We start from the raw sequence: 11,487 nt of genomic DNA, 5'->3' as shown, positions 1-11,487 counted from the left end.
TTTTAAATAACTTTAGAGTTATCTATAGTTTATACAGAATCTCAGCTCTGTCTACCTAAAACTACACGTCATACATACTATAATGTTTCAAGTCACTGAAATATTTTTTTCTCTTTAAGTTTTGCTCCAGACTACTATGATTGGGGACAACAAACTAACGGCTTCCTGGCACAAGCAGGAACTTTGCAAGACTCAGCTTTGGATCCTGACAAACCAAGCCTGGGGTAGCATCAGTTAACAATTGTATGGAAGATTCCTCAGATGAAAAGCTTCAGAAAAGTGTAGTGATAGCTGAATTTTTAGGGCACTTTTCCTTAAGAAATAGAACTTGATTTTTGTTACAGGTTTCCAGTGGCTCCATAGGACTAAGCAATAATGTAGACTTTGATAAACCCTTATTTTAGTACTAAACAGGAAGCCTTGCTATATCAGTGGGTGTAATTTAAACTTTTTAAAGAAAATCTGTACTTTTATAAAGATGTATTTTATATAACTTAAATAATGATGCTAAAGTATACTAGGTTTTTTTTTTCTTGAGAATGTTACTGCAATTATGTTGTAGTTTGCACAGACTTTTATGCATAATTCACTTTAAAAATATAGAATATATGGTCTAATAGGTTTTTTAAAGCTTTTAGACTAAAGTATTCCTCAAATCTTACCTCTTCAGGTCACTGATGGTCACTCAGATTCTGAGTGCCACATTGGTAGACGCGTAAAATACAATTGACAGCTTAGCCAACTGCAACTCCAGTGTTGTTGATAGTTAAAATGAAATGGAATAGCAGCAGACTGTAAGGCCTTTAGAGATTTTTTTAAAGAGGTTCAGGCAGTAGGTCCCTCAAAGAATCTCTTAAGTTTTGCCCAAAGACTGTTATTTCCTTTCAGTAGGGCGCTAATGTATACACATTAATGATAACAAGTTGATAACATTAAAAATGTAGCTGACTTATCCTATTAAACCTCCTCTGCTGTATTCACAGATTCTGCATAGTTTTTTTTTTTTTTTCAGCCTAATGAAATCGAATATGTATTACCTCAGGGCTACAGCAAGAGTACACCCCTTTCCCAGCTCACTGAATGTTCACTACACTCAAGGGGAAAACAAGAGGTTCCATAAAGGGCATTAATAACAATTACCCCAAGCCCTTGAGCTAAGACTATGTGGAATCCTAGTAGTTTTTTCTGTAATCTCCAACTATTTTTAAAATAATGCTCTTACTTCTAAATAGCTCTGTAAAGAGCCTATTGAAAGCTGCACATTTAAAAATGGCAAAAGCGCTGCAATATGCTATAGCATGATGCCTGTCAGCCATGTAAAGGAATTGTTCCAGACAATTCCTTAGAAGCCATCTTTTATTTAAGTAAAAAAAACATGTTATGAAATACTGCCTCCCAAACCAGAAGTGCTATTCTAAAAACTCCACTACATGTATCTTGGAGCCATAAAACTGCCTATTGGGAGGCTAAACGCTCTGCTCTTCTGTAAAATAGAGATAAGGTTCTAAAGGAAGTACTGTCATCAGAAACAAGGTATCTTTCTGCTCTGCCTAGGAACATCTGGGGACAGAGGGAAGGTCAAATGAAAAGGAACTTACATTAACAAGTCATACTACATGATGCAACCCATTTCAAATGACCCTTCTCGTTTTGATCTTCAGGAATAACTGATCTCTGGGCATTGGTTTCACAGAGATCAAGTCTACTATTGTTTTGGTAATATTTAAAATTGGGATCGCAAGTTTCAAATACATTATCATTGATTGGGCTTTTCATTTGTATAGAACACCTTTACTCAGCATAATCCTACATAACAACATTCTTGTCTTTCGGTACATGAAAAAATGGGGGTAACATAGCATTTAAAATAGGGAAAATTCTACAGTGAAGGGAACTCTACACTGTTAGTCAAGTTGCCTTAACACATTACAAACTATTATTCTAAATAGCTTTAACAAATTATTATGGTCACACTGTATTACTAATATTTGGGAGAATTTAAAGGCAAACTCAGCATGTTTTAAACTCCTTTAAGTCACATCTTTAGAAAACCTTGCAGTCCTTCAGTATTGGGTCAACTAAGAGAAAATGTATTTTTTAAAATACAGTGATAAGAATACCACTAATACGGTATTATACTCCTATAATATCTAAACAGTTCTGTTAATGGCAGAAAAATTGGAATACCCACCATTAACTGATAAAAGTCATAATGTACTTTTATGATGAAGCTACTAGGAATATTTGAACTATTTTTGTTGGAAAGGATAAAAATGTTCTGAGTGCCTGTTTTTCTCATCCCCTTTTTAAAAAAGTAATGTTAATTTTTTTTAAAGTGTTGTAAATACACATTAGGACACAAAAAACTGATTGGTTACATCAAACTCTCCTCTTTTCGTGAGGAAAACAAATTCTCTTTAGCTTTCAATGTACTTGTTCTGCTAGGTACACTAACAAAAGTACTACTTATGTGGAATATTAAATGCTAACAGGAAAAGGAATGGTGATTACTGGTTGCAAAAAACCCAAATGTCCTTCTGTTTTAAAGCAACACGGTGAAATTAAAGCCCTGATAATTTGAAGGTTCAAGTGTATGGGGAAGAGGCAATCACTGAGAATTTTGTACCATCATTTATCTAAGCCTGATGCAACACTGAAAAGCTTCATGTGAATGTTTCTGGGTAACTATAGGAAATAGTTTCTCCGTGACTACTGGAATAGGTGTCTACCTCTGCAGCTAATTGTCTAAGAATATTGTATAGATATTTTTTATTGGTTCTTTATCCTTTTTACAATGAACTTAGTTGAGCTCATGATTAAAATGTCTAAAGTATGTTACACAGAGCTGTGACTGTAAGAAGGTTTAACTATTATAATACACATATCAATCATACTTAGTTATGCCAATTCTCTCTTGAATGTATCAGGCAAATTTAAAAGCTCTGCTGATTATATTTAGCTGCTTAGATCAGGCACACTTACTAATCCCTCCTCAAATTCCCTCTTTCACCAACATGCAAGTCACCTGCTGTTTGTTGACTTTAGTGTTGGGCCAACATCTAGTTGAACACTTAAACCTTATTAAGAAGAAAGGAAGGCATATTAGTAAATTCTAGAACTTGGGAAGCACTGTGAGATTTTCATTTTTATATTTACATAGTGGATATTATTAGAATAGTGCTTTTATCTTTTAGCAGTAAAGGTAAACTTATATTAAAACTAATGGGTCTAAATATTTGAAACTTTTATCGAGATTTCTAACTAGACAAACTTTATCTAAAAAAAAAATACCATTCTTTCACTTTAGATTGCTGCATATAGACTGGCATAGATCTGATCAGAGACACATCTAATATGCATTCCCATTCTCTTATGTGAGAATTGTATTAAACAACATTTCTAACTGTATATAATGCTACTTAAGACTTAACGGGTCCAGATGGAGGAGGTGCTGAAAAATATCGGCTAAAAACAGTAGAATTCTTCTCATAAAAAAGACTCAACTACTAATAAACTGATTAAAGTGAGGAAACATTTAACGAGGAACAGTGGGATAACAGAGTGGGATTCAATGTCTATTGAGTACCTGTGTATGCGAGATGCTGGACTAGGTACCTGTCATACTCAGGAACACCCACATACTAACATTACCCTAGGCCCTTAGCAAGGATACATGAAGAACCCATGAACCAAGTGGTCAAAATAGGCTGAAGTCTTCTGAGGATGTCCCTGTGCCTGTAACCCAGATCTGTGTCAGAGTCCCCATTTCTGTTGCCCAGTTCCTATGGGCTGGGCACTGATGCTACATTCATTAAGTGTGGAGTTCTGAGATTGGCTGCCCACGTCATTAATGATAGGTTCAGGGTCTTGAGATCTAAATCCAGTGACTCTGCAACTCCTAATGACATCTACACCAGGTTCCTCCAAATCTAGGTTCTCTACCTCTAGTCCCTGAGTTACGGCTGGGCCCTGTCTTCTATTTTCTCAGAAACTGGTTAATATCTTCCTAATACTAATTCTCCAGCTACAAACCTCATCTGCCCTTTTGGACCCTGGCTGCCCTACCACTCAAAATATTAAGACTTTCTATGTCTAGAACAGATTTTCTGGCCCTGAACTTAAGTAGAGATCAGATTCCTATAAGATTCCCCAAATTGCTAAAAAGCCCTTTTTCTACTAATTTGTTACTATGACCTTTTCCCCGTCAATCTCACTGACGTACAATAGTCCCCCACCCCCCGTCTTTGGGCAGGCCCAAGTTACAGTGCCCCATGAAGGCATTCACTGAAGTATATAAAGCACGCATTTATGTTAAACAAATAGTGCTTTACCAGGACCATTTAATTGGTGTAACTTAGTATCCTTAAAGTGGATTCACTAACCAACAGTCTGGGCTCCAGATTTGCCGGTTTAAAGCTCATTAAAGGTAAAAGAACACTCACCCATTTGGAGGTATATTCTGTGAAGGAAAGCCAGAGTGGAAGTTAAATGATACCAGAATGTTGCTTAGGAATGTTAACTCCGCTCTGACCAGTGTTAGGAAAATGACTTTAATTAATAGCATCCATCTATGACCGTCTGATGGCATTGTGAAGACGACACTAAGATTCATTCACATTGAGCACCTTCTGCACTGGATAGGTGTCTAGTTGACCATTCCCCTTTGGCTGACATATTTTTTTCTTTGGGTGGATTCTCACTATAATCTAGCTAGGTTATAATGTCTAAGTTATATGATGGCAGGAATGTCTGTTTTGTTCACTGCTACATTACCAGCTCCTAGAACAGTGAATAGTCAAATTCTGTTTTTTGGTAGATGTCTTTTTTTTTTCCAAGGTAACTTATTGCATTTGTACTTTTATCCACATACTGATTTGACAAGTTTAGTACTCATTTAAGGGTCCCTCCCTCTTGTCTTATGACTCTGACAAGATATCCAACTTTTGGGCAAATAATTCATAATGGAATAAAAAAAGAAACAGGGATTTTGAATGAGAATAGTCCTTAAATCATCCCTAGAGACTATCTTAAAATAGAAGCACTGAGATGACATTCTGTCTACACAGGCACTGCATCCTGCCTCTATCTGCCATCACCTGTTTGGGCACTGGCAAATAGAACACTGTAATAATTTAAAAGGAGTAAAAAGTATAAAGAACAGTGACAAAATAAGTGGTTAAAAGTGCAACCCTTGGGAGAGAACTTGAGTTGGAGAGTTTTAGTATGCTCTGCATGTTAAGAAATGTTTAAAAGCTCATATGGAAAAATAAGACCAGCTAGAAAAAGTATAAAAAAAGAAAAAAAAAAAAGGTGGGGGGAGGAATGAGGGAGGACCAATGCACTAGATTAAAAATACAGCCTGAGTAATTAAAACAGTGTGGTACTGGTGCACAACTAAACAGACCAATGAAATAGAAACAGAACCCAGACACAGAGCTGAATACATACGGGGTTCTAAGATAAGATCAATGCAGCCTCTCTAACTCGTGAGGAAAAAACAGTTCAATATATTGGAATAACTGGGTTAATCACCTGCAGAAAAAATTAGGTTAGATCCATAAGTCACATCTTAGGCCAGAATAAACTTCAAAGGTTCAAAATTTAGATGTAGAATTTAGGTGAATTATTCGATTGCTCTGGATTGAGAATTCAAAATCTGGAAACCACTAAAAAATTGATAATTCAGACTACATAAAAATTTTTAAAAACTCATGATATAACCATCATAAGCAAAGCAAAAGACAGATGACAAATTGGAAAGAAAATATTTCCAATGCATTACTGTCAAAGGGTTCATATCCCTAACAAATAACATATCAACAATATAAAAACTATAAAAAAAAAAAGGTAGGGGGAGGAATGAGGGAGGACCAATGCACTAGACTGGATAGGAACAAAATACAGGAGCACAAAAGGAAATACAAATGGCTCCTAAACATATTCAAAGGTGCTCAACCTTAGGCATAATGAATATTTACATACTGAGCAGTCAGGTGTGTGGTGTGTACCTATAATCCAGGCTATTTGGGAGGTTGAGGCTGGAGGATCACTTGAACCCAGGAGTTTGAGGCCACAGTGAACTATGATGATACCACTGCGCTCCAGCCTGGGTGATAGAGTGGGACCTGATCTTTTTTTTTTTTTTTTTAAGTAAAATAAAAGAATTTACACATTGGTAGATATTTTCATCTATCGGAATGGCCAGAATCCAACATTTTAATAACATCTACATTGGTAAAGTTGCAGGTCAGCAAGTACTACCATAAATGTCAGATGGTATGTGAATTGATGACTACCCCCGTGGAAGACAATATGCCAGTATCTTTCAAAATGATAAATGCACATACTCTCTCTGCCCCCAAAATTCTTATCTTTGGGAATTTATCCTACAGGTACAATATTTATATAAATGTGAAATGACATATGTACAAGGTATGGAAACAACCCAACTGCCCATTAATAGAGGACTGGTTAATTCAACATTGGCACATCCATATAACAGAATACCAAGCATCTACTTACAAAAATGAGAAAACTATCTAGTGATATGTGAAGACTGCCAAGAAATATTAGGTGAAAAAAATGAAATAGTATGTATATGATGTCAATTTTGGGGTAAAAATGAGAGAAGAAATAAGACTGCATTTGTATATGTTTGTACATGTCTAAAACTGTGTGAATGGAAACCTAAGAAACCAAGAACAGAGGTAATTTGTGGTGGGAGGTGTGTGTGCAGTGTGGGAAGCTGGGCCAAGGATAGAAGGAAGACATTCACTGAATAACTGTTTATATTGTTTGTTTCTTTTAACCATGTGACTGTATTACACATTAAAAAAATTAAATAAAATAAGCATATTTTAAAAGCTTTATGATTCAATACAAATCAAACGATGCTTTTAAAAATTCCCACTTTGTAATGGAATGGTAAATAGGCCAACTTACAAAACATCACAAAGGTTCTAGAATGAGTCTTTCTCATCTCAAATTCTTGCCCCATAACCTAGAATTTGTGATTACAGACAGGTTAATTAGCCTTTTTTATCTTTAGTTTTACTTATAAAACAGAGAAGTAATTGTACCTACCTACTAGTGCCATTGTGAAGATTAATGGTGTATTTATTTAAAGCCAAATGATACATGTAAAAGCCCTTAAGACAGTGCCCGCCAATGCTTTCCATAAGAAACAACCTCAGACTACTTATGAATACATTATTCTCCCTTCTCCACAAGTTACAATCAAATCCTCATGCCATAAAAAGAAACACTTAAGAGGAAAAACAAGACATAAAAGATTGCAGAAAATGTACTTTAATTCACATTTTCTAGATTCTGGTGGGTACAACAGTAAATTATTTGGAATTCTGTTTAAAATCAAAGCTGCACCTGTAGATATTACTTAAAATACAGTACACATAGATTTTTGTGTGTTTTGTTTTTTTTACCAAGTAATTTCCATGACACCATGCACCTGATCTGTGTATTTTGGTGAATAGCTATGGTTTCTGCAGGTACCTCAGTTTGCAAACTACTGAGAGGTTTACTGTGAACTGTTCCCAAATTTTCAGCTGAAGGCAATGCTGATGAAGATCAAAACAGCTGTCCTTTCTTATATACAGTGGCACATAGGCAAAGTTGAAAAACATGGCACAGAGTTTCATATACATACAGAGATTACAAATATCGAGTAATTCACAATGTTAAAAATGTCAAAATGTTTTGACATCCAATTTCAAAACTGTGGAGTCTATTACTATTCTGTCTGATCCTCCTCATAATATAAGAATCAAAACAGGAGAAACAAAGTTTTACCAATTTTAGTATATAGTTTGTCTAACTTACATAGATGCCACCTAAGTAAAAAATAAACTTATGCCATTGAAGGAAGGAAGATTTTCCTTTTCTTCATTTCATTACTTCATCAGTGGGTACAATCATTCCTGTCAGTTATATTATCAAGTGCTGGATTTTTAAATTAGGTGATGAGATAAAGACAAAATGCCATGAGGTATTCACCAGCAAAGCATTTTTACAATGCAAACAGTACTCTAGTATGATACCACTTCACAACGAAAGATGTGAATTGGAAAAACAGTTTATATCACAAGAACCATGAAATGTCACCAGGCTCACACAATCATTTGAGAAATAAAACACACAAAAATGTAGGGTGCTCCCTACAATCTAATTTATGATAAAATAAAGTTAATCAAAATGAATTAGAGCCTAAGAATACTTTTTTTAGTTGTGAAAAAATTAAAAACCTTAAAACGGTTTTTACTCTAACTAGATCTTTTAATTTCCTAGAATATATGCCAATATACTAGTTTTACTAAGCTTGAAACAAATCACACTACAGAAAAAAAAAATGGATATGACCAAGGATTTTCTCTAGTAAACAGAGTTTAAATAATAGCCTTTATCTTTAACTGAGAGAATGGTGAAATAACGCTATCAAAAAGTTCTTTACATTTATAGTAATAAAGTGCAAATTCTTCACATTTTTAAACTCTGAATGAACACCAAGAATAATTCTAACTTACTAGTTATATTAATTGGATATTCACTCTTTAGACAGTTTGCCCTAAGGCCCCCACCCCCACCATACAATACTTGCAACCCTCAAGAAAAAGTAGAGGGAGGGTCCACTCATGTCAGCCTTTAAACAACAAAAAATACCACTATCATCAACAACAAAACCCCAAGTTTATAAACGTTTGAAATTAGGTGAGAAAATAACTCTGAGACCTTAATACCCCACCACATCCCACCAAGAGATGTCTAAGTATTTTTAAAAGAGGGGTGAACCAACTAAATACAATTTTTTTAGATGTCACTAAATCATCAATGAGCACATTTTAGACTCTGGTAGGATAAAATACGGATTTAAGAGCACTTATTCTTTAATTCAGAAAAGACTAGTCTAAGGAAAAACTCGTGATCTTGTACCTGCATTACTTCTACACAGATGCACCCTTCCAAATTAACTGTATCTGCCGACATTTAAAAATATATCAAGATTTTAAATACTGTTTAAAGATTTTAAATCCCAGGTTTAGAAAATGACAGTTTAGGACTTAAGAGTCCTCTGTTGGTACAGATCACAGAAATTATCATTTATATACAGTGAAAACAAAAGGTGAAGGGAGAGGAAGCTTAAAGGAGACTTGACCTAATCTACCTTTTTATATATCCTGTCAGGGAAAATCTCGCTGAGTTAGAGGATTGCATAGATTGTATTCTAAAATGAATCCTTAAAAATGCTTACTTTAAGTTAAAATAGCAAATTTTGTGTATATTTTCAATTGGCATTATAAATTCGTATAGTCCCATTCAAATTGATTTCACAGAAGTAATCTGTTAAATAAATATTAATGCAATTTTTTTTCCTAAAAGTAACTGAAAATTTCCACAATGTCTTTGTCCCTAAAATATCTAGGGGCAAAGAAAAGCACAATCAAAAGGAGTTCTAAGTGAAAGAACACTCTTGGGCCAGCCCACTACACACACATGAAATCTGGCTGGGTAGCCTAGGGAAGAGGTCTTATTCACCTTTACCAAATCAGGTCCTTTAGGCTAGAAACAGCAACAATAAAAGCTACTAAAAATTGCAAATAAAAACCAATGAAATTGAAGTCCTGGGGAATTTTAAGGAATTTCTGTATGCATTGAAAGGGCCATTCATCACGGTGACAGTTCCAGATTATAGAAATATTATTTCTTTATATTATAGAAAGTGATACACACAGTCAGGCAAGGCTAAGAACACATTAAAAAGCATTGATAAGGTTTTATCATTGATTACCAGCCCTAAGCAACATTTGTTCCCTAATTCTTTTTCTGTAACAGACTGAAGAGTGTTATTAGAATGCAGACATAGCCATTTAAAGTTTGACAACTAGAAATAAAGGATAATAGAATAGAAACAAAACCAATTCTAAACAAAATAGAATTTTCAACACATGAAATTAAACACAAAATTAGTATAACTTACATGTTTTCAAAGTATATACTTCATTTATAAATATCTCGTTGATAATCTATTAACAATCATAAATATTCAAGTGAGCATTTAAATTTTCTCTTTAAGAGTTCAAAATTCTTGAAGTCAGATTAGTCTTTCTGTTGAATGTCCAAAATTAAAAGGCTTTACATAGTCATTTTATGTCTCTAGTTAGACACATAAAAGCCTTTATTACCTACTGTGTTGTAATAAGACTTTAAAATTCTGTAACTCTGTTATACTTGTAGAAAGCCTACAGAGGAAAGAAAAAGCACGTATTAGTAAGGCTAACGTGATGCATACATATTTCAAATTATTGATATTGTTACAAGAACTATAATTTGAAAGAAAAATCTAAAACACCAAATACTGAAGCTTCCATGTTTAAATTAGTTATTCTGCAATTTCTCATTAAGATTGGTTTAGAAGGGGCAAAGGAAGCCTGTTACTTGATACTATCTACAGATACTAGATTAGTAATGGAACAGTGATATAATTCTTACGAATCTCAAATCATTTATAACTGGTGTAATAAATTTATTTTCCACATTCCTCTTAAAATGACTGCTCTTTTCTCATTGTTCTCCAAGCACACTAATTTGTCTTATGTTGTCAGCTCCCTGAGGGTGAAGACTCTTATTTGTCTCCTGCTAAGTCTCTCTCCTGTGTCCCGTAGCCATTGATGCTTACAGTATTCAATAAATGATTACAGACTGATTAAATGAAGTGCTTCTCAGCCCAGGCCAAAAAGTAGAACTCTGGGATGGGAAATACAAAAAAGTAATTCTAAAAGTTCAATTATCCTTACATACAATATACAATTCAGGGGTGATAGAAAAAAAGTATTTCTTTAACTACTTGATAGAAGAAAAGTTATTCATTGAGCACTTAGGAAGAGAGACAATGTTGTAAGTCCATCACATATATGATCTCATTATAAGGAAACAAACTAGGAAAGCAGTGTTTGCCTGAGATCATACCACTACTAAATTTCATTCAGTATCTCCTGTTTCATCTTTCTACAAGGCCTCATAAGTGGATAGACTGAATTTTTTATGAAATACCAGTTATGGATAGTCTATATCTATCCTCTGTCTGAAAACTTACATAGTCATCTTTAAATACAGGGAAGCAACAGGTGAAATCCTTGCTTTAAGATGGGAAATGGGCCAGCCACGGTGGCGCATGCCTGTAATCCCAGCACTTTGGGAGGCCAAGACAGGAGGATCACTTGAAGCCAGGTGTTTGAGAACAGTCTGAACAGAGTGAGACCCCCATCTCTACAAAAAAACAATTTTTTTTAATTAGCCAGGCAAAATAGTGTGTATCTGTAGTCCCAGCTATTCGGGAAGCTCAGGTGGAAGGAATGCTTGACCCCAGGATTTGGACACTGCAGTGAGCCATGATCACACCACTGCATTCCAGCCTGGATGACAGAGCAGGTCCCTCATCTCTTAAAAAAAAGTGTGGGGGGCGGAATATACAAA

At 34.8% G+C, this 11,487-nt stretch overlaps 2 protein-coding genes across 4 annotated transcripts in view; one reads left to right on the top strand and one right to left on the bottom strand.

Moving 5' to 3' along the window:
* The window catches only part of GPR137B (G protein-coupled receptor 137B), a 74,425-nt gene extending 69,140 nt beyond the window's left edge, over positions 1-5,285 (top strand). For both annotated transcript variants that reach the window (XM_032242283.1, XM_032242282.1), the window contains one exon: positions 120-5,285. In XM_032242283.1, coding sequence (XP_032098174.1) covers positions 120-140 — 21 coding nt within the window. In that variant the 3' untranslated portion in view covers positions 141-5,285. The remainder of the gene's footprint in view (positions 1-119) is intronic.
* Positions 1-11,487, bottom strand: part of ERO1B (endoplasmic reticulum oxidoreductase 1 beta) — a 103,254-nt gene that overhangs the window by 31,716 nt on the left and 60,051 nt on the right. Inside the window, exon 16 of one of the 2 annotated variants that reach the window (XM_032242279.1) lies at positions 10,197-10,253. In XM_032242279.1, coding sequence (XP_032098170.1) covers positions 10,197-10,253 — 57 coding nt within the window. Of the gene's footprint in view, positions 1-7,288; positions 10,254-11,487 lie in introns of those variants that run through there. The other variant, XM_032242278.1, reaches the window with a different exon arrangement.

This window comes from Sapajus apella, unplaced genomic scaffold (genome assembly GCF_009761245.1).
Source record: "Sapajus apella isolate SASKATOON/1434 unplaced genomic scaffold, GSC_monkey_1.0 scaffold49, whole genome shotgun sequence".
In the NCBI taxonomy this organism is placed as follows: domain Eukaryota; kingdom Metazoa; phylum Chordata; class Mammalia; order Primates; family Cebidae; genus Sapajus; species Sapajus apella.
This window is presented reverse-complemented; position numbering and strand designations above follow the sequence as displayed.